We start from the raw sequence: 24517 nt of genomic DNA on the forward strand, positions 1-24517 counted from the left end.
GAAGTCGGACGCTTAACCAACTGCGCCACCCAGGCACCCCCAGCATCGTTTCTTAATAAAAACCCTCGAGAAAGTTGGGATAGAAGGAACATACTTAAACATCATAAAAGCCATTTATGAAAAGCCCACAGCTAATATCATCCTCAGTGGGGAAAAACTGAGAGCTTTCCCCGAGATCAGGAACACAACAGGGATGTCCACTCTTACCGCTGTTGTTTAACATAGTGTTGGAAGTGCTAGCATCAGCAATCAGACAACAAAAGGAAATCAAAGGCATCAAAATTGGCAAAGATGAAGTTGAGCTTTCACTTTTTGCAGATGACATGATATTATACATGGAAAATCTGATAGACTCCACCAAAAGTCTACTAGAACTGATATGTGAATTCAGCAAAGTCACAGGATACAAAATGAATGTACAGAAAACAGGTGCATTTTTATACACTAATAATGAAGCAAAAGAAAGAAATAAACTGATCCCACTCACAGTTGCACCAAGAAGCATAAAATACCTAGGAATAAACCTAACCAAAGATGTAAAGGATCTGTATGCTGGGAACCATAGAATGCTTATGAAGGAAATTGAAGAAGATATAAAAAAATGGAAAAACATTCCGTGTTCATGGATTGGAAGAATAAATATTGTTAAAATGTTAATACTACCCAAAGCTATCTACACATTCAATGCAATTCCAATCAAAATTGCACCAGCATTCTTCTCGAAGCTAGAACAAGCAATCCTAAAATTTGTATGGAACCACAAAAGACCCCAAATAGCCAAAGTAATATTGAAGAAGACAACCAAAGCGGAAGGCATCACAATCCCAGACTTTAGCTTCTACTACAAAGCTGTCATCATCAAGACAGCATGGTATTGGATGAAAACAGACACATAGACCAATGGAATAGAATAGAGACTCCAGAATTGGACCCACAAAAGTATGGCCAACTAATCTTTAACAAAGCAGGAAAGAATATCCAATGGAAAAAAGACAGTCTCTTTAACAAAGGGTGCTGGGAGAACTGGACAGCAACATGCAGAAGAATGAAACTGGGCCACTTTATTATACCATTCACAAAAATAAACTTAAAATGGATGAAGGACCTGAATGTGAGACAGGAAACCATCAAAACCTTAGAGGAGAAAGCAGGAAAAAACCTCTGTGACCTCAGCCACAGCAATTTCTTACTTGACATATCTCCAAAGGAAAGGGAATTAAAAGCAAAAACAAACTATTGGGACCTCATGAAGATAAAAAGCTTCTGCACTGCAAAGGAAACAATCAACAAAATTAAAAGGCAACCGACAGAATGGGAAAAGATATTTGCAAATGACATATCGGACAAAGGGCTAGTATCCAAAATCTATAAAGAACTCACCAAACTCCACACCCGAAAAACATAATCCAGTGAAGAAATGCACAGAAAACATGAATAGACACTTCTCTAAAGACATCCAGATGGCCAACACGCACATGAGAAGATGCTCAACTTCTCTCCTCATCAGGGAAATACAAATCAAAGCCACACTCAGATACCACCTCACGCCAGTCAGAGTGGCTAAAATGAACAAATCAGGAGACTATAGATGCTGGAGAGGAGGTGGAGAAACGGGAACCCTCTTGCACTGTTGGTGGGAATGCAAACTGGTGCAGCCGCTCTGGAAAACAGTGCGGAGTTTCCTCAAAAAATTAAAAATAGATCTACCCTATGACCCAGCAATAGCACTGCTAGGAATTGACCCAAGGGATACAGGAGTGCTGATGCATAGGGGCACTTGTACCCCAATGTTTATAGCAGCACTTTCAACAATAGCCAAATTATACAAAGAGCCTAAATGCCTATCAACTGGTGAATGGAAAAGAAATTGTGGTTTACATACACAATGGAACACTACATGGCATTGAGAAAGAATGAAATCTGGCCTTTTGTAGCAACATGGATGGAACTGGAGAGTGTTATGCTAAGTGAAATAAGTCATACAGAGAAAGACAAATACCCTATGTTTTCACTCTTATGTGGATCCTGAGAAACTTAATGAAAGACCATGGGGGAAGGGAAGGGAAAAAAAAAAGTTAGGGAGGGAGCCAAACCATAAGATAAGAGCCTCTTAAAAACTGAGAACAAACTGAGGGTTGATGGGGATGGGAGGGAGGGTAGGGTGGGTGATGGGTATTGAGGAGGGCACCTGTTGGGATGAGCACTGGGTGTTGTATGGAAACCAACTTGACAATAAATTTCATATTAAAAATAAATTAATTAATTAAATAAAATAAAAAGACTTAAAAAAATGTAATGAACTTTTAAATGTACACTCTTTCATATAAATGTTAATCATATTATTTCTATTTTTACAGGTGGTGCTTAGCCAAAATAAAATATTTTTCTTTGATGACAGGTATACCAGAGAGGCAGGGGTTCGCTCTCTGGATAGGAAGTTTGGAGCCATTTGCCGAGCTGTTGCTGTGAAGGTGGCAGAAGGACAACATAAAGAAGCCAAGTTGGACCATTCTGATGTGGCTGAGGGAGAAGGTCTGTGACTTTGATTTGGTACTCTCAGGCTTGGTGGGAGGAGGCCATGGCAAAAAAGAGTTGGATGTGGAGGGGTGGTGTTGGATAGTCCTTGGAGCAGTGGCACATAATACTCCACCGGTAAAGACGTCCAGTGAATAAGTAATAACTTAACATTGATGTATTTTATTAAGAGGATTCTCTTTTACAAATAGTACAGAGTTTAGGCTGGAATAATACTCAGTATTAATGCTTTAAGGGTATCGTAAATTTCTCCAGATTTATGATGGTAAGCTTTACGTATGGGTTCTGGTGTTCTCTTTTTTCCCTTTGATCCACACTGTTGTTGAGTCTTTCAGTATTTATACCATAGAAAATTATTACATCAGTTAAAAAAATCCAAGCTGTCCAAATACCTCACGGGTAGATCTTTGTACTCTGGAAGAGCTTTATATATAATAATTTGTCTTACACATTTTCTTTGATAGGTATACAATTAAAATGTAATTTAAATTATTTTTTTCTTAAATAATTGTGGAGGTGGTGATGGGAAAAAAAAAAGAAGCGTTCTATTACTAAATCAAATGTGGACATTTCCATTGGTACCCGGTTTGCAAGTTTTAATTTGTTGCCCCAGACCTGTACAGGGTCTCAGTTCATCATCCCATGCTGCTTGCCAAAACTTGCTTTAACAAAACATGACTTGAGCAGAAGGGAATTGGAATTTTCTCTTATAGTAAAAAGATTTGTTAGATGTCCTACCATTTCCATAGCTCTTCCTAGAAAGGAGTTTGATGAATGTGGTTGGAGAACTGTAATTTGTGAGACAGATAGTGGAACAGATGTAAAAATCTTCCCTGTTTTTCCTTGTGTTGCTAAGCACAGTATATTTTACATGTTATCATCAAAAGAGTAGACTTTCATATAATCATCCTGCCTGTTTCCAGTATGATGCTTCCACCCCTGCTCCTACTGTGCCAGAACCTTCCTGGTTTGCTTTCTCCAGGGCGTAAACTTCCCATTTCTGTTCAACTAGAGAGGATAGTGCCCTGGTTCTGTGGAGTAGGGGTAGGGATCTTGAGCTCTAATTGTTTCTTACGCAGACTTTAACATTTTTATGTTTAGTACTGTACATTACCCATCAGTATTTTCAGGGGTACTTCGAATTCCCTAGCTTTTGTAGGATTGTATGGACAACTCCCCTTCCCCCACAGACATTAAGGCTTCTCATTTCTCTAGGTTAAATGTTTGTTACTTCCTGTTCACCTGCTGTTTTCCATAATACTGTCAGCATCTCTTATTAGCTGTTGTCTTCTGTCTTAATTCTTTTTGTCCTTAAGGGTTTATACTTTCTTAATTTCTTAATTGTCATTTTAGTACGACTTGGAGAGGAAGTTTAAAGATAAACACTTGTTCAGACCATTATTTTCAAAAATCTGAATTTTCTTTTAAAATTTTTTAATGTTTATTTATTTTTGAGAGAGACAGAGTGCAAGCAGGGGAGGGACAGAGAGACAGGGAGACACATAATCTGAAGCAGGCTCCAGGCTCTGAGCTGTCAGCACAGAGCCGGATGCAGGGCTCGAACCTACGAACTGTGAGATCATGACCTGAGCCAAAGTCAGATGCTTAACTGACTGAGCCACCCAGGTGCCCCTCAAAAATCTGAATTTTTAAAAAAATGCCCTAAATGAGTGGTAACCTATCAAGAATGGAATGAATCACTGGTGTAGCTGACAGTGACAGTGGAGAACTGAGGTGTTTTTCCCCTTTTTCTCTTTCTAAATGTAAGACCTAGATCCTCCTGAATTTCCTCCTTTTTATTCTTGCAACACTCCCTTTGTGCTGTGGCCTGCAGGCCAAAGGAAGCTTACCATAGTCATGCAGTGCTTAACGTTTATATATATGTCCATTAGCATATTTCTAACAATGTCTGTGATCATATTAGCTATTTAAAGATAACCCTGAAATATTCAAGAACTTGTTCAAACAGCTTGTGAACTGTATGGGAACATGCATTTTTTCATGACAACATTTATTTGGTTACTTTTTCTTAATCCATGATTCACAGAACAAACCCTAAATGATAACATAACTAAGCAGATTTGAGTAGTTAAGATACTACCTAGGTCATCTAGATAAATAATTAGGATAAATACTTGTCTCTTGATGGTGATTTTGGTTGTGGTCCTCATTAGATGCCTGTGGACTCTACAGTGATTCAAATATTGTAAGATACCCTTGAGTTTACTATAAATGACTCTCCTCCAGATTTTAGTAAGATAATTATAAGGTGTCTTGAAATTAGTGTTTATCAACTCAACCAATCCAAAAGGAACATTTCTACAAAAGAGTTAATACTAGGTTTTTATGCCAGAAAGTTCAAATGGTGCAAGCTTAATAACTGAAAGTTCCTCATTAAGAAATGAATTATTTAACATCAGAGTATAAAATAGAACAGTTGTTTTAGAAACTTCAAGGAATGCAGTGAGGGAGTTATTTTTAATGTTAAAATACTGCTGGACTTGGAGTTACTGCCAGGAAGAAAAGTAATTTCAGGCCACAAGCTTCAAAACAGGCAGAAACCTCCAGTGTATCGAACACACTTTCTGGCGTAGGCCCAGAAACACTGGTCTGTGAACAGTTGTCTTTGTATTTGTGGGGTCTGAACTGGCAGTTAAACGGAACAAATAATAACGGAATTTAAAAGCCTGGTGAGATTTATAGTTGATCCGCGTTTGAGGAGGAATATTTATGGTTTCGGTCACTTACCCATGAAGTATGGGAATTATTTCATAAAAGCAGTACTTCCTGTGTTTTTCGCATGTTACTGTAGTATTCTGAATTGTACTTTTTTCCTTCCGGGATATTGGTTGTGTTGGGAGATTAAAAAAAAAAAAATAGGTGGCTAAAGTTTTATTCTCCTTTTTGCCTGCCTTTAGCTATGGACACACATGTCTGATTTACTCAATTTTGCATACTTGGATGTTTCTCTGTAAAGAGTTAGGCAAATGTCCATTTGTTCCAGTACTTATGTATCATATGTGTCCATTTAATATCTTAAGATTTTCCCTTCAAAAATGATCCTCAGGAAATGATTTGTGTTCTAATCAATCCTTATAGTTTTTCAGAATATGGAACATTCTCAATTATTTTTGAAAAATAATAGTATTTATTGGTGAAGCTACATTAAACTTAACCTCAAGATGCTAGTTTCTTACTTTCATAGAAAGAATTGAAAAATTAGCTAGAAAAAAAGAAATAACACAGATTTAATGGTTATTCATGAGGTATATAAGACACCATTATAAATAAGCTTTTAAAATATCACTTAAAGGAATACTGTGTTTATGTTATAGAACTCACAGATAAACACTTCTAGGAACGTGTAAGGAGTGAATGGGTACTTTGGGCCTGGGATGAAATTTCCAGTGGTGGCATCATACACAGGTTCAAGAATGACTGTGTCCTAGACAGTCTTGATAGCTAGTTTAGGGTAAGTCCTCCAGCTTTGTTCTTCAGGATTGCCTGGGCTATTGTAGGTCCTTTATTATTTTTTTAATGATTATTTATTTTTGAGAGAGAGAGACAGCAAGCAGTAGAAGGGCAGAGAGAGAGGGAGACAAAAAATCCCAAGCTGCCTCTGTGCTGTTAGCAAAGCAGGGGAAGGGCAGAGAGAGGCTGACAGAATCCCAAGCTGGCTCCAAGCCATCAGTGCAGAGTCTAGTGCAGGGCTCGAACCCAGACACTACAGGATCATGACCTGAGCCAAAATCAAGATTCAGGTGCTCAACTGACTGAGCCATCCAGGTGTCGCTGTAGGTCCTTTAGCCATATAAATTTTAGAATCAGCTTGTCAATTTCCACAAATAAGTAAATAAAACCTCCTGATACTTTGATTGCATTGAATCTGTAAATCAGTTTGGGGAGAATTGACAATTTGATATTATCATGTCTCCTAATTTATGACTAGCTTGATTTAAGTCTTAATAAATGTTTTAAGTGTTTTAATAGTTTTCAGTGATGAGGTTTTGCATATTCTTTCTTTAGATATATTCCTAGTTGCTGGATCTTTGTGTATGTATATAATTGTAAATGGTATTTTTAATTTTTTATTTTCTAATTTTTTCCTGCTACTACCATGTGGGCATACTACATTGACCTCTATTCAGCAAACTTGCCAAATTGACTTATTAATTCTAACTATAGATTCTTCTGGATTTTCTGTGTACACCATCAGTTATCAAAATTGGAAATAATGTCAGTTTCTACTTCTTCCTTTGCTGTTATTACACCTTTTATTTGATGTCTTCCCTGATGTACTAGCTGAGACCTTCAGGAGGATGTTGAATAGATATAGTGGTAATACCCAAAGTAGGCAGGAAAAAAAAAAATGTGAAGAAATTACCAGTCTATATAATCTTTGTTTTGTGCCCTCAGGCGACCACTCTTCACCTAATTGATGATAAAATCTCATTTGTACAGGATTCTCAGTAGCTGTCTAGTTTGATTCAATTCATATCCCTTCACAACATTCCCCGATAAACACTGTGCCTTGCCTATTTGATTCTGTTAGCTGATGCATCTTTATAAACTTGGCTATTTCCCAGTCCCCAAGAAAATAGAAGCTATAACTTGGGGGAGAAAAAGCTGAGTGGTTGGGTGGTATGAGTCATAAGCAGTAGGATTTGATGTCCGTGAAAACATGCCTGTCCTCCCATTATAGATTCCCTGAGGACCCTGCTGACCACAGGTCAGACTCTGACAATTTCTGTAGTTTGGTTTGGATCTCTGTTTGACTGGGTTGTATTTTGACACGTATTGTTTCTCTGGTACCTTTGCCTTGGGTACGATAGTAAAATCGACCTAATATTAAGTGGAAGAAGGTAGACATAATATGCCTAATTTTTTGGTATGTCCCTTCCAGACAACTTCACAGTTAAAAATGCGTCAAGATAAAATATTTGAATTTTACAGCACCAGTTCTCCTCATCTGTTAACTTTAATTCTCCCAGTGCACCCACGACTGACTGGGGGAGGACAGGTACCCTGCTGCATTAGCACATCTGCTTAGTATTGCCAGGAGCCAGTGGGTCAGAGGCTGTGGGAAGAACCATGTGCTGAGGGAGTTTGGATGCCTGCTCCTTGCTTATTGTGCTTTTGTCACTGTACGTGCCATTCATTCTCGAGGCTAGCTCTTCTCCTAGCCTTTCTCGGGTCCATTTCCGGGAGGAATCCTCTTCTGTTGGGCCACCTTCAGTGTTCTTTGTTGTGGCTTCCTGCCATTGACTTCTCAGGCCCTGAGTATCCTTTATGATAGTTATTTTAAGTGTGGCTCCTTTGTAACCAAAACAGGAAGCTGTTCCTGCAAGAGAATCAAGTGTTTTGATTCTTTCAGCTGTTTTTTTTTTTTAATCAGTCCTCTGTAAATCTGAATCCTACCAATTCTCTCGTCACTCGTCTGCTGTCATGAATGTCATGAATACATTTCTTGTATCAGTGGAGAATACTGTAATTGAAGTAGTACAATGGAGAAAACATTGTAATGTTTTTAGGAAGTGACCTCTGAGCTTTATGTAACTTTTTGCTAAGTTCTTTTGTCTTTGACTTCTTGGAGCAGTCTTGTACTTTTGTTGCAAGAACTGTCCCTATCTTTTGGATTTTACATTAGTTATCTAGTGCTGTGTAACAAATTACACCAAAATTTAGTAGATTAAAGCATTTAACAAACATTTATCATCTCACAGTATCTGTGGGTCAGGAATCCAGGAACAGCTTAAACTTTGCTGGGGGAGTTATGGCTCAAGACCTCCCATGAGGTTAGACTCAAGCTGTCAGCCAACTTGAAGGCTTAACTCAGGGAAGATGTGCTTCCAATGTCACCTCCATGGTGGTTAGCAGATTTCAGTTCCTTGCTGACTATTGGCCAGATCTTCAGTCTGTCACCATATAAGTCTCTCCCTACTCTCACGACATGGCCACTGGCTTTCCCCCGTAAGAGTGATATGTGAAAGGGAAAGACAGAGTCTAGAACAGAAGCTATAATCTGATGTAGTCATCACTTCTCCCACATTCTGTTGGTCACACAGACCAACTCTGGTACAGTGAGAGACAGCACCACACAGGCATGTGAAACCTAGGAAGTGGAGATTGCTGGGGGTCATCTTGAAGACTAGCTCTCACAGATTCTTTTTTTTTCTTTATTTTAAAGAAGGCTTTTATACATCTCATGTCTGTTAATACAGCCCCCATTTCTGAGAGTTGAGATAGTTTGTTCAGAGTTCTAAAGAAAACCTGTGGTTTGGTTGTTAATAGAGAGTGGGAATTTCTGTGCTGCAGAAACAGTTAAGAGTAGCTGTGTTACTCTGCTAGGTGGGCCTTTGGGGGAGAAGAGCTTAATAAGACTCACAGGCAAATGAGTGGTTCTTTAGCAACCACTTTTGTCAGCTTTCAGTGTGGATTTTGTTGATGTTCTTGTTTGTTTTCTTTGGGGACATAAAAACGTTGTTAGCTGTTTTTAGTGAAGCAAGGATAATTGAGTAGTTTGCTGTCACTTGGTTCCAGTCACATGTAAACGTCTTCAACTGTCTGAACCGGAATCCCGTATCTTCTTTTCTGGCTAGTGTTAGAACAAAAAAGAGAGAATAGTTTGGGTGTGTGCCTCTGAACCTGAAAACTGTACACCAAACGCTTTGGCTGTTTATTTTAGATTGTTTTAATACTGAGAAGTCAGATTTTTCATTTCTGAGGAGATGCCTGTGTCTGATGGGTAAGAGGTCTTTGAGCACCTTGTTAGTCCCAGTTTTAGTATTTATGGACACTGGATTTAAATTGGCCCTACCTTTTCCTAATCCTGAAGTTACACAATTTTGAATATTTCTTCTTATTACAGAATTTACCAATTTAAACAGCTATAGCAATTTAGCAGCCATCACAGTCTAAGAAACTTCTTTGTCAGAAGGATTTTTCCAAGCCAACACTGAAGTCTGTGCCATTGAATCACGGCACATGCCATGCCGTTGATCATGATCCACGCGTCATACTTGAGCTGATTTCTTATCTGAGATCCAGGTCACATAAACAGGGCTTAGAAGTTTTAATTCAGCTTTGCATTTCAGTATGTAAGCCTTTCTTCACCTGTTCTTGCTTATCTTTCCTTTGATTGTGTTAGGGCTCAGGACAAATAAAATTTTTTAATAGTCAAAGGAACTAAGGTTAACTGTGGAGGAAGATGGACTAAAGAGAGAGTATTAGTCCCAAGGCACCTGGCTTGCTGGTTCTAAAGCTTTGGAGATTTGTAGGGTTCTGTTACAGCTAACTGGGTTTTACAAACCAAGATTACAAAAAAAAAAAAGAAAAAAAAAGAAAAATGAAATCTAGAGAATAAGAGTTTGTATGCTTAATACTTTGCATTTGTAGGGATATTAGGCAGCACGTTGTGTCCAAACATGTAAAATCAAGTGATGTTTTAATGCTGAAATGAAAATATCATGTTGGCATGTAGTGCCAGTGTCATGAAGATATATTAATATTTTTTTCTGACATTTACGCTAATTTATTCATTGTTCCCTCATCAATATTGGCCTGGTTTAAGAAAGATTTGTTTGCCTATGTAGACTGGAAGGAAGTGGCAATGAAGGAAAAACCCTACTTACGTATGATAGACAAAATATTTGTTATTTAAACTCTATTTTGGGACAGGAAAATCAAATATTGTCAACAAATTAAAAAGCCATTGTTTCATTTAATGAATCATATAGGAAGATGTCATGGCCTTTAAATGTCATTGTCTCATGTGATCAAAACCACCCTTTTAAGTTGCAAGATATAACAATAGCATTTTTTTTTTAATATTACACATGGCCTCTGCATTTTAACTGATAATCTAAAGTTTCCCAAGACTATTTTTTGAATCTCTAATACAGGAAATGAGATTTATTCATGCACAAAACCTTCTTGGAGACAGTGGTCCGTGCTCCTTTGTCTGGTACAAAGTTAAGACCCTGTGTCTTGGACCCTTGTACAGTATCTCATTCAGTCAGTGATTCAGCTAGCATTTACTGTATGCCAGGTTCTGGATTGGTTCCTGGGAAGCAGATGAAGGAAAACTCCTCTAATGAATATATTTAGTCCATTGGAGGAAGTAGATATATAAAAAATAATTTTTAGATGTGAGATGTTTCAAGCATTGTGCCAGTGTTTAAAGTGCTAAATAGGGGCGGTGCCTGGGTGACTCAGTCGATTAAGCATCTGACACTGGCTCAGGTCATGATATCGCAGTTCATGAGTTTGATATCCACGTTGGGCTCCGTGCTGATAGCTCAGAGTCTAGAGTCTGCTTCAGAATCTATGACTCCCTCTCTCTCTGCCCCTCACCCACTCATGCTCTGTCTCTCAAAAATAAATAAGTGTTAAAAAAAAGTTTTTAAAAAAAGTGCTGTGAGGCACTGAATTGATCATTGAAAGCTTTGTTATAGATATTGTAGCTTTCTGAAATTGCTTTTAGTAAGTTGAGACAAAATGGTCGTTTGCTTACATCTCAGAATTAATTGGAATGGATAAATAGATGGGAAAATATGTTTTCCAGATATTCTATTTTAATATTCTTTGTTTTCATGAACAGATAACTACTTCTAAAATTGAGAAATGGTTCACAATCATAATTTCCATCAATATCTCAGTATTTACTATGTAGAAATGTTTAGTAGGTGAATTTGAAAGAAAATGTATTTGGTCATGTTAAGGTTGTGATCATCATCCCCAAAGTAATGAATTAAATACTGGCAGAAAGGATGTTAAAGATTTTGTTGCTAGCATAAGGGTTTTTCTGGGCATTTGAACCACGGATTTCTCCATTAGAACTAATTCCTTTAAAAAAAAAAAAAAAAGATTGAAAATATGCAGGCACAAATGCCTTGGCAGCCCCAGTCAGTAACTTGAATCTCAGTTGCATTTAGCACACTTCCTCTGGCTGGGAGCATGGTTTTCTGGAAAAGATTAACCTGAAACTGACAGCACAAATTATACAGTTGGAAATATTCAGGTTTTTCTGATTTGTTTTTAAGATACTTTGTTTTCCCCTTTCTGCCTTCCCAAGAGAAAGCTCTCAGAAGCATTGTGTCCATGGTCAGTTTAGCTATGAGGCACATACTTGTACTATCTTGTAAGAAATGACAAAGCCGGTTATAATCTCAGCATCTCATCTCACTTTTTAAAGCAGACTCAGTTAAAAAAACAAAACAAAACTTAGTTGTTTTTATAACTGCAACCATACAAATCTTTCTCTTTAGGCCTGAATGCAGTCTGGATCCATATATACATATCCACACTAAAGAGTTGAGATATAAACAGTATTCCCCTTCATTGGTCCGTGGGCAACCTGTCTGCCAACTAGCTGTTGACACACCTAGTAACACACCTCCTGCACCCATGCACACAAATAACAGTTCAAATGAATTTCATTTTGCTCCTCCTTCAGAATTCAGGAGCCCAGCATGATTGTAATAATATTATTACATAATTAATCTTCACTAATTAAAAATGTTTATGTTTACCCCAGAAAGTCAGCATTAAGAACAGTAATCTTTTGGCAGATCAAAGTAATCATTGTTTTGGTGATTTGTCATTCGTCCAGAGATTTTACAAAGATTTATTTCAACAGGCATAACTAAAGAGCTGTATTGTGTAAGGCACTGTGATGAGTTGGTGTGGCAAGATTAGAGCTCATCTAGGCTGACTCTCCTTCTGCAGATAAGGAACATAGGGCCCAGTTTCTTAGACAAGGTTTTGCTCCATAACTGTGAAATTATGGTCTGGGTGCTGTTCACTCCCTTCAGCCTAAAAGGTGTTCCAGAATAGTGGGAACTACAATGAGAAAGGTGTTTTGGGGGGTGCCTGGGTGGCTTAGTCGGTTAAGCATCCAACTTCAGCTCAGGTCATGATCTCACAGTTGGTGAGTTTGAGCCCTACGTCAGGCTCTGTGCTGACAGCTCAGAGCCTGGAGTCGGCTTCGAATTCTGTGTCTCATTCTCTCTCTGCCCCTCCCCCACTTGTGCTCTGCCTCTCTCTCTCAAAAAATAAATACATGTAAAAAAAATTTTTTTGGGGGGCGCCTGGGTGGCGCAGTCGGTTAAGCGTCCGACTTCAGCCAGGTCACGATCTCGCGGTCTGTGAGTTTGAGCCCCGCGTCAGGCTCTGGGCTGATGGCTCAGAGCCTGGAGCCTGTTTCCGATTCTGTGTCTCCTTCTCTCTCTGCCCCTCCCCCGTTCATGCTCTGTCTCTCTCTGTCCCAAAAATAAATGTTGAAAAAAAAAAAAATTTTTTTTTAAAGTGGTTTGGCATCTATTGTGGTTGATCTTGAACACAACTTCTAGAAGTTAGGAATTTGCTTAATTTGTGATGTAGGCCAGTAAAGATGAGGAAACGTGGAAGTGATATAATCAGAGCAATGATTTAGAAAGATTCATTTGCAAGTAGTGAAGAACATGAATACAGGTATACGTTGGAGATATTGAGGGCTTGGGTCCAGAACACCACATAAAGTGAATCAAGTGAATTTTTTTGGTTTCCCAGTACTTATAAAAGTTATATTTACACTATCCTGTAGTCTGTTAAGTATGCATTATGTCAAAAAAATAATATACATACCTTAATTTAAAAATATTTTATTACTAAAAATGTTAATCATCATCTGAGCTTTCAGTGAATCTTAATCATAATTTTTGCTGGTGAAAGATCTTACCTCGATGATGATGGCTGCTGACTGTTCAGGGTGGTGGCTGCTGAAGGTTTGGGGTAGCTGTGGCAATTTCTTAAGACAGCAATGAAATTTGCCACATCGACTGTTCCTTTCAGTAATGATTTCTCTGCAGCATGTGGTGCTGTTTGGTAGCATTTACCCACAGTAGAACTTCTTTCAAAATTGGGAGCCTGTCCTCTCAAACCCTGCTGCTGCTTTATCAACTAAATTCATGTAATATTCTGAATCCTCTGTTGTCATTCAAGAATCTTCACCACATCTTCATCAGGAGTAGATTCCATTTGAAGAAACTCCTTTCTTTGCTCATCCTTAAGAAGCAACTTCTCATCCCTTAAAGTTTTGTCATGAGATTGCACCAATTCAGTCCCATTTCTAGGCTCCACTTCTAATTCTAGTTCTCTTACCCTTTACACATCTGCAGATACTTCCTCTAATGAAATCTTGAACCCCTCAAAGTCACTTGTGAGGATTGGAATCAACTTCTTACAAACTCCTGTACATGTTGATATTTTGACCTCTTCCCATGAATCACAAATGTTCTTAATACGATCCATAATGGATTTTCAGTTTTTCCAGATTTTCAGTTTACTTTTCTCAGATCCATCAAAGGAATCACTATCTATGGCAGCTATAATCTCACAAAAATGTATTTCTTAAATAAGACTCAGAAATCAAAATTATTCCTTGATCCATGAGCTGCAGAATGAATATTGTTTTAGCATACATGAGAACAACATTAATCTCCTACATCTTCATCAGAAGTCTTGTGTGACCAGGTGCATTGTCAATGAGCAGCAGTATTTGGAGAGGAATCTTTTTTCTTCTGAGCAGTGGATCTTAACAGGGGCCTTAAAATGTTCAGTAAGCCATGTTGTAAATAGATGTGCTGTCATCCAGGCTTTGTGGTTCTATTTGTAGAACACAGTCAAAGTAGATTTAGCATAATTCTTAAGGGCCCTAGGATTTTTGGAGTGGTAACTGAGCATTGACTTCAACTTAAAGTTACCAGCTGCAGAGAGTCATCTGTCCTTTGAAGCTCTGAAGGCATGGACTTTTCCTCTCTAGCAGTAAAAGTCCTAGATGGCATCTTCTTCCAATAGAAAGCTGTTTCATCTGCATTGAAAATCTGTTTTTACTGTAGCCATCTTCATTAATTACCTTAGCTAGATCTTCTGGATAACCTGTTATAGCTTCTCCATCAGCACTGCTGCTTCTCCTTTTACTGTTATGTTATAAAGATGGCTTTGTTCCTTAAACCTCATGAACCAACTTCTCCCTGCTTCAGACTTTTCTTCTGAAGCTTCCTCCCCTCTCTCAGCCTGCACAGAATTAAAGAGACTTAGAGCCTTGGCTCTGGGGGCATGTGCGCTTAAGGGAATTGTGTGCCTGGTTTGATCTTCTCTCCAGACCACTCAAACGTTCTCCATATCAGCAGTAAGGCTGTTTAACTTTCTTATCATTCATGTGTTCCCTGGAGTATCACTTTTAATTTCCTTCAGGAACTGTTCCTTGGCATTTACAACTTGGCTGTTTGGCCAAGAGGGCCGGCTTTCGGCCTTTCTTGGTTTTAGACATGCCTCCCTCACTAAGCCTAATCATTGTTACCTTTTGACTTAAAGTGTACGTGTGTCTCTTCCTTTCACTTGAACACTTAGAGGCCATTGTAAGGTTATTGATTAGCTTAATTTCAGTATTGCTGTCTCTCAGGGAACAGGAAAGTCCAAGGAGAGGGAGAAAGATGGGAATGGCTGTCAGTAGAGCAGTCAGAACACACATAACATTTACTGATTAAATTTGCCCTCTTATATGGATGTGATTTGTGGTGCCTCAAAACAATTACAATAGTAACAGCAAAGATCACTGATCATAGACCACCATATAATAATGATGAAAAAGTTTAAAATGCTGTGAGAATTGCTGAAATGTGGCACAGAGACAAAGTGCTCAAATGCTTTAGGGAAAATGGTGCTAACAGACTTGCTCTAGGCAGGGTTTACAGGCCAGTAAGTGTCAGAGTCAAGATTCTAACCTAGGCTAAACTTAGTGGCTACACTGTGCTTTCATTATTCCTATATATCCTATGTCCATTGTCCCTATAACAACCATTTGAAGTGTAGATACGATTTCTCTCATTTCAGATGGGGAAGTGGAAGCTTAAGATGATAAGGGAAATGAACAATCTGAACAGGAAATTAAGAAAGCAGTTCTGTTTACGGTAGCAAATGGAAATGAGAACTACGATGAAATATCTATCACTTCACACCTGTCAGAATGACTGAAATCAAAAACACAGAAGCAACAGGTGTTGGCAAGGATGTGGATGGAGAAAAAGGAACCCTCTTGCACTGTTGGTGGGAATGCAAGCTGCTACAGAGGAAAATAGTAGGAAGGTTCCTCAAAAAGTTAAAAATAGAACTACCCTACAATCCAGTAATTGTACTATTGGATATTTACCCAGAAAATACAAAAACAGTAATTCAAAGGGGTACATGCACCCCTTTGTTTATTGCAGCATTATTTACAATAGCCAAACTATGAAAGCAGCCCAAATGTCCATTGATTCATGATTGGATACAGATGTTGCGGTGTATGCGCGTGCGCGCGCACACACACACACACACACAATGGAGTATTATTCAGCCATAAAAAGAATGAGATTTTGTGATTTACAACAACATGTTTGCTAGGTGAAATAAGAGAAAGATAAATACCATATGATTTCACTCATAGGCAGAATTTAAGAAATAAAACAAGCAAAGGAAGAAAACAAAAGACAAACCAAGAAACAGACTTTTAACTATAGAGAACAAACTTTTGGTTGTACTAGAGGGGAGGTAGGGGCAGAGATGGGAGAAATAGGGGATGGGTATTAAAGATTATACTTACCTGATGAGAAAAAACAAAATGAAAAAGCAAATTCCATTTACAATGGCATCTAATAGAATTAAATGCTTAAGAATAAATCTCATCAAGGAGGTAAAAGATACCAAACATTGCTGGAAAGAAATTTTAAAAGGCCTAAGTAAATGGAAGCATGGATAGAAAGACTTAACATTGTTAAGATCTACCGTTTCAATGCCGTCTACAGATTCAGTACAGTCTCTTCTGGAACTTCAAGTCTTTTTCAGAGAAATGGGAAAATCGATCTTCAGTTCATTAGGAATTGCCGTGGGCCCCAGCTGCCCAAAGCAATCTTGAAAAAGATCGAAATGGAGGACTCACACCTCCTGACTTTGAATCTTCTATTAAGCTACATTAATTAAGACAGTATGGTACTGGCATAAGGACAGACATATAGACCAGTAGAATAGAATAGAGAGCACAGAAGTAAAAGCTCACATATATGGTCAATTGATTTTTATCAGGGATACCGAGACCATTCAATAAGGAAAGGAAAGTCTTTTTAACAAATAGTGCTGGGAAAATGATATCCACAAGCAAAAGAATGAAGTTGGGCCCTTACAAAACAAATACATAAATACAAAATTAATACAAAATTAAAATAGATATGGAAATTAACTAAAATTTGATCGATGACCTAAATTTAAGAGCTTAAGTTATAAAACTCTTAAATGAAACATTGGGGAAAATCTTCATGACATTAGATTTTGCAGTGATATGGATAGGACACTAAAAGACACAATAAAATAAAAAAAGAAAACGGAAGAAAATATTTGCAAATCATATATCTGATTAGGGATTGATATCCAGAAATGTATAAAGAACTCCTACAACTTGAACCAACAAAAGCAACCCAATTCAAAAATGACCAAAGGACTTAAATAGACATTTCAAAGAAGATAGGCAGATGGCCAATAAGCACATGGAAAGATGTTCAACATCACTAGTCAGTAGATCAGTGCAGATGGAAACCATAATGAAATACTACTTCATGCCTATAAGAAAAAAAAGGAAAATAAAAAGCATTGGTAAAGATGTGGAGAAATTAGAACCTTCATGCATTGTTGGAAGGAGCATAAAATGGTGTAGTTGCTGTGGAAAACGGTTCATCAGTCCCTCAAAAAGTTAAACATGGAACCACCATACATCCCAGAAATTCCACTTCTAGGTGTATATCCAAAAGGGTGTGGTACACAGGGACTCAGACAGATACCAGTGTTCTTGGCAGCATTATTCATAATAGCCAAAAGACGCAAACAACTCAGTTGTCCATCAGCAGATGACTGGATAAGGAAAATGTGGTGGATACATAAAGTGGGGAAAAAAGGATGAAAATTTGATGCTACAACATAACTAGGCCTGGGAAACCTTGTGCTAAATGAAATAAGCCAGACACAGAATGGCAGATATTCTATGATTCCATGTAATGAGCTACCTAGGATAGGCACATTCATAGAGACAGAAAAGTAGAATAGAAGGGAGGGAGAATGGGGAGATATTTAATGGCCACAGAGTTTATACAGAGATGATGAAGTAGTTTTGGGTATACATGGTGGTGATGGTTGTATCAGCGTTGCAAATGTATTTAGTTCCACTGAATTGTATACTTGTGGATGGTTAAAATCCATATTATGTGATACACATTTTACCATAATGAAAAGTTTTGAAAAGGTTAAGGGAATTTCCCAAAGTCCTAGAGCTTACCAGGTGGAAAGACCTGGACCACAAACCCAGGCTTTCTTGACTCCAAGGCGTCTTGGAGGAAGGTGGGTTGTACCTCTACTGTATATTTCCAAGGATCTACCCAAAGGGAAGAATACTGAAAATGGGATGTTTCATGTTTTTGTACCTAAAGCGATTTGGTGTATCTGTATATCTGTCTGAGGCCCTAAGATCTTTTTAATCGAAAAATATTAGCTACTCAAAATGGGTAAGAGTTGTCTGCTGGGAAGATCTGTTACTCTTTTCTTAATAACAAAATCATCACTATCGTATAAATATAAAATGCATCAAAAGATTTTCATTAACTTATTAATTAGACATGTTACAGTTGGTTCAGTGGAGATCCAGAAAGTACACACGTATGTACATAGGCAGTCAGGAATGCTGAAATGTGCAAAACTAGCATCTTGGGAAAGGGAGAGGATCCACTGTACCTGTACATGACAAAGTTCACTTTCGTTTCTATGGACGAGCATCATTTGCATTACTTTCTGGTTACTATAGCATACAGAATTGAAAAATAGCTTAAAAGCAGTAAAACACAGACCAGCTGGAAGGATACACTGGACAGGATACACAGCAATCTCTTTCCACTCATTTCCAAGTCTTTCATAGGTTGTTTTTTTTTTTTTCTTTTATGAAACTCATAAAAGAGAATCCTTGTCTGTAATACCACTTAGGTTGATTATTTCCAGTTAGGAAAAAAATAATCTAATCTCTAAATTTACCACCAGGTTGCCTTGTTTTGTCAAGGAGCTCTTGAACTTTAGGTGGTTTTTCTATACTGGACCAAAAAGGTGACCTTGGCCAGGAGCCAGGAATCCTGGTACTGTCTGTGATTTGCTATGCACTTAAGGTCTCAGTTTCCTTGAGTATAAAATGGAGAGCTGAGCCAGATCTTTGACTTTCTGCCTGGCCTTTGAAATTTTATATATCATGGTTTTATCCTATGCTTCTTGAATTCCTGATTCTTCCTGAATTCTGCTAATCTTCAGAGTGAGACCCACACATTTTCAAGAAACTATTTCCCATGGACATTGTATTAATATGACAGAAACAGGTAATATTCATTTCTTTGAAGAATTAACCCTGTGTTTTGGGTCCTGGGGATTCTGCTACATGCCATTCTTTCCTCCTCCAACCCTACCCCACCAGCATTAAAAACCCACTCTTTGTGAAAATGAACACTTCCATAATCGAGATGAAAGGGTTCCTACTATCACTATGCCAGAAAATGTAGCTTTTGAACTCATGAGCTGGCACTTGAGATTGTAGTACATACTTGAAGTTAAGCAGGATATAGAGAATAAGTGATAACTAAAATGTTCTGTCTGCAGTAGAGATGATTGTAGAAAACCTACGGCTGTCTGTGGTTTGTTCGATTTTCATTTCCCCCACATTCTGGGGAACTGTTGATGTTAGTAGCCTGTTTTGTGTTCCTGGCCTCTGCTACTTTCCATTGGTTGGATCACCTTTCAAGAGACACTATTTGCCACAAGATTTATTCAGAAAATAAGAAACTTTTTTTTTTTTTAACACAAAGCTACTGGTGTTTCCAGAGGTGTGATAGCCCTCTACTCTTCCTCTTTACCTCCCCTCTTAATGTCTTCCTCTCTCCTTCCTTCCCACAGTGATTCTTGGGCTCTTGGGCCTGCTTTCATTGAAGTCATGCTCCTCTGAGAGAGGAAAAGTGGGTGGAAAGAAACACTCAATCGTGTCCCAGGGACAGCTGCTCAGGAAAGCCTAATCCTTTCTCATGAGACATTTGTAGCTATAGAATATCCTTTCCTAATAACCGTGTGACATCAACTCCAGAGCCCAGCTTAGCCCCCACTGCACTCTTGCTTTGCCAGCAGCCATCACCACAGCACATGTCTGTTTGTTGTACTGCAGGGGGGCCACTGTTGAGCAGAGGGAGTGCATTTCCCGCCGTGCCCCAGAGTGCTCCTCCCTTATCTCTTGCCTTCATGCTGTGAAACTCTTGGTTATTCCCTGACCATCCTGGCTGTGTCCTGAATTAGACTGTTAAAACAGGCTGATAACATGGATGAAAGAAGAGCTTGGAGACATCTCTGAGCAGAGTAGATCAACAAGAAGAACTTCAGGTCCCTCCCACTTTTAGAACAGTTTTATTTAGTAATAGTCATATATATTATAGCACAGAGAAGAATCTTGAGTTTTGATATCTTTTTCTTTTTTCTTACATAGGTTAAATTTATGTGATTCCCAGCTGTCCTGTGACTGTGGTCAAAGCCCTATCTCTGGGGCCCTGGGTGGAATTAGGTTGCATTTTGTCTTCTGCTAACAAAAGTGGCTGGAGTAAGCCTGCGAGTCTTAGCAGAGTCTGTGTAAAATATTTCTCCCAACTATATAATTCACTTCCTCCCATTTATACATATTTGGCTTTAAACATTGCTATATTCTCCCAGCGACTCTGTGAGGGTTACTATAATTAGGGTTTTACAGATTAGAGAAACCAGATACAAAGAGGTAAAGTAACGTTTTTCAAGGCCAACTAGGAAGTCAGAGCCAGGATTGGAGATTTTTATTGACCATTTCATCATGTAATCTTAATCTCATAACTCAGGGAATAAGTTTAACATTTTGGACTGTATCATGTCATTTTTTCTCATGTATATTATTTTATTTTATTTTTTAGTGTTTATTTTTGAGAGAAAGAGACAGAGACAGTGTGAACAGGGGGAAGGCGCAGAGAGAGGTAGACACAGAATCCAAAGCAGGCTCCAGGCTCTGAGCTGTCAGGACATAGCCTGACATGGGGCTCAAACCCACGAACCATGAGATCATGACCTGAGCTGAAGTCAGATGCTTAACTTACTGAGCCACCCTGGTGCCCCAATTTTTTTTATTTTAATGTTTGTTTATTTTTGAGAGAGTGAGTGAGTGAGCAGGGGAGGGCAGAGAGAGAGATACAGAATCTGAAGTAGGCTCCAGGCTCTGAACTGTCAGCACAGAGCCTGACACTCAGGTATATTTATATTATGTTACATTGGTAAAAAAATTGTGCCTTGTGAAAGTGGATACCCTCCTCTTTCCTCAAATTGACATTGTTTCAAAACAATTTTCTCATGTTACTTAAAAACACTTGGGATACAATTTTAATGACTGTGTAGTATTTTATTGGATAGATGTTCCACAGTTTACTTAACCATGTTCCCAATTTGAGTATTTATATTGGATCTAATTATAGCCAGTGCTGCAACAGGTAGGTTTGTTGTCTAAACTGTTGCCTACACAACACTTGTCTGCACCTCTGATTGTGACCTTAAGGATAGGTTTCTGCAAAATTGGACCACTAGGTCTGAGAGTAGGGATGTCTGGGAGGCTTTCAGTGTATTGATAAATGGCTTTTCTGAAAGATTGAATCACTTTTTGTATTTCCATAAGCTCAGTGTTTGGGAAGACCTCTTCACTTTCTTTAACACCGATCTTTGTCATTTTTTAAACTTCTGTGCTCATTAGTTTAATTTGGTAGCCAGCAAATGGTATCTTGCTTTTATAATTTACATTTCTTTGCTGCTTGGTGAAACCATCCTCTTTCATGTGACTGTTGGCCATTTGTTAGGAAGCACTCATGGGACAGGGCACGCAACAGAGGTTAAACTTTTTTTTATTGTTGCTGTTTGCCTTGCCTTAAAAAGCCCACCTTGCTTGGGGCAAGGCTGGTAGTGAACTGTTGGGACCGTGCCACAGTCTTCTCTTGGTACTAATCCCCCTGGCCGGAGCAGGGAGGGGGACATGACACTAGAGCTGAGTGCTTGAAAGCTCATGCATAGGACACAGGGCTTTCATCTATAACCCAGGCTTCATGCCTTCAATGGCGTCTTTGTTGAGGTGATGTTTTGCTTGTTTGTTTTAATGAGGAATAGAAGTGTGAGTTCTCTGAATTTTCAGTAGTTCCTTACTCTCACTTTGCAGTACATGTAGATCCTAGTGGATGACTCTTAAAATCCAGTGCTGGCCTATCATTCCTGATTAGCCAGTACCATCTTTTTGGTTTGAGTTTTAGTTCTCTAGGCTTGCGTTCTAATGGTGGAACATTTTCAAGCACAGATTAGTTCTAAGTGTATTGAATGCTTCATAACACAGTTGCTGTTCCTAAAGCCTGAAATAAATTGTCATCTTTTATCTTACAAGGCCTAGTTGTGTTAGAAATATCTCTCCCCATCGCCACTCCCTCCGTGCCCCAAGCCCTGAGTTCACTACCCCACTTGGAAAGGGATTGGATGTCCTGAAGCATTGGTTACGTAATTGTGGATTGGCTTTCACCCATCCAGTATGACTTCCTCTTGTGATCGTGAATTCCAGGCTGGCAGCAGTAATTAGATCTCAGGAAAGCCCATCCAGCGGCACACCAGGCAAAAGGGCCTCGCAGCCTCTTTCTGTGTGTGGGCTGAAGTTTCAGAACCCTTCATTTTTAGGGTACAGCAGTAACCTTACACAGGTGATGCTTTTCTTTCTGTGCATTAATTTTAAGCAGCAACACCTGCTTTCTGTGCTGCTATGAGATCTAATGGAGCTCATCTGGCCATTGGAGTACCTTCCCGCCCTCGTCACTGATACTGCTCAGACAGGCTGCACACGGAGCAGCAGGCAGAAAACCTCCCATTTCCACAAGCTGCTGAGTAACCCAGTGATCACTGCAGTTAGTGAGACAGAAAAGTGCTGTGAGAAGTTGTAAAGATCAGGGAAAACTTCCTAGAATCCAAACTTTGAAGGATGAAATGACATTATGAAGAAATGACTATAAGAATAGATGTAACTCCAGACTTGGTTTAAGGTACAACACGTGCATTTCACTTTGTGATCTACAGAGGATTTTCTCTTAAATTCTGTAGAGATAAGTAGCTCAAGGTTTAATGCTGGGCCTACGGTCTGACAGCCAGCAAGTGGCAGAAAAGCTGAGCTCTTGTCTGCTTTCTGTCCTGTATCTCTCGTGATTCAGTCTTGAAGAGGAGCCCTCGTAGGGCCCTGCAGAAGAGCAGACGAAGAGAGCCATTCACCATGAAGGTCATAGCAAGGTTGTTCTGCACGGGACTCATTTAGGAATATCCTAGGATGTCTCCAGTTATCATTAGAGTCTAAAATTAGGGTCTAATATTGTTAAACATACTCAGGAATCACTTTTGGAAGGAAAGGAGACAGTTCTTTTAACTTCATGAGATATGAGAGTGGAAGAATCATAACAAAAATAAAATAGACAGTGGTGACTTTATAATGACTGTATGTTGTGTGTTACTACATACAGTAATCATTTCCAGAAAGATGCCTTAAAACATTTCATGAGATAGTACAAGAACTGGAAGAATTATGTATGTATGGCAAAGCTAAAAGAAAAGCAAAACTAGAAATGAGGATGAATACAGTCAAATATTATATACACTTTTTTAATGTTTTATTTATTTTTGAGAGAGAGGGAGAGAGTGCCAGCTGGGAGGGGCAGAGAGGGGGGTGGACAGAGGATCCAAAGCCGGCTCCACACTGACAGCAGCAAGCCCAATGTGGGGTTCAAACTCCAGAGCTGTGAGATCATGACCTGAGCCGAAGTTGGACACTTAACCAACTGATCTACCCAGGGGCCCCTCATACATTTTTTAAACATCTATTCATTTTAGGTTTCTGGCTACAGACTTAAGTAACATTTTTCTTCCCTCAAACTGGAATTACAGAGACCAGTAGAAAGTGGTCTGATAGATCAGTTGGCTCTTGCTCCTTGTTTGTCTAGGCTCAAACCAAAATGAGTCTGTACTCTGACAAGTTGTTAGCAACCAAGGCTCTTAGGCAGGTAAAGGAAATAGTCCTTCATTATAGGGATTTCAGACCAGGCTTCATATTTTCTTACCCTAGCACTGCCATGATGTTTGTTTTATTGGAAAATGATAATCTTGGAGTTGAACTACATGTTTACAAAAAGAAGCATTGCTTATACTGGGATCTGTCATTTCCAAGTTCATGCTGCCTATCAGGAAATGGGACACCTGATGGAACTCCTCTGAAGAGGGAATTGGAAACTTTGTGTCCCATTGATCTAACGAAATTATACAAAATAATCTATTGCATTTGGCCTTTCAGTGTCTGTTTTCTAAAGTTGAACAGAGCCAGGCATTGTTCCTGGCTTAAGAATATAATGGTTAAAAAGAAGACAGGCGGGGTTGTGCCCTCCTGGAGCTTACATGGAGTGCGAGGGGTAGAGGACAAACAGGTTTGAATAAATGAACAAGACAGCACATTACATCACCTTCAAGGGGCTCTTGAAAGACTGATTTTCTGCCTGAGTTCTACAGATCACAAGGTGAATTTTTGTGCCTGAATAAATACATAAAGGTGACTGATCTGTTAAAGTCTACTTTGCTTCTGTTTGATACATAGTGCTAATGAATTTGCAAAGCTGCCGATCTCTGAGAATTTCTAAATACATTTTTCTCTCTTAGGTTGTAAAGAACACATCTTAGAAGATGCAAAACCTGAATCTATCAATGACGCTACGGACTTAGCCCTACCACCCGAAATGCCGATTTTGATTGATTTCCATGCTCTGAAAGACATCCTTGGGCCCCCAATGTATGAAATGGAGGTGATCATTCTCATTTCCTTTGTTGATAC

General features: G+C 38.8%; 1 protein-coding gene across 3 annotated transcripts in view; it reads left to right on the forward strand.

Annotated features, from left to right (window-relative positions):
• The window catches only part of LONP2 (lon peptidase 2, peroxisomal), a 105262-nt gene that overhangs the window by 66620 nt on the left and 14125 nt on the right, over positions 1-24517 (forward strand). For all 3 annotated transcript variants that reach the window (XM_023245149.2, XM_045046512.1, XM_003998012.5), the window contains exons 11-12: positions 2399-2532; positions 24346-24488. In XM_023245149.2, the coding sequence (XP_023100917.1) occupies positions 2399-2532; positions 24346-24488 (277 nt within the window). The remainder of the gene's footprint in view (positions 1-2398; positions 2533-24345; positions 24489-24517) is intronic.

Source organism: Felis catus, chromosome E2 (genome assembly GCF_018350175.1).
Source record: "Felis catus isolate Fca126 chromosome E2, F.catus_Fca126_mat1.0, whole genome shotgun sequence".
In the NCBI taxonomy this organism is placed as follows: Eukaryota; Metazoa; Chordata; class Mammalia; order Carnivora; family Felidae; genus Felis; species Felis catus.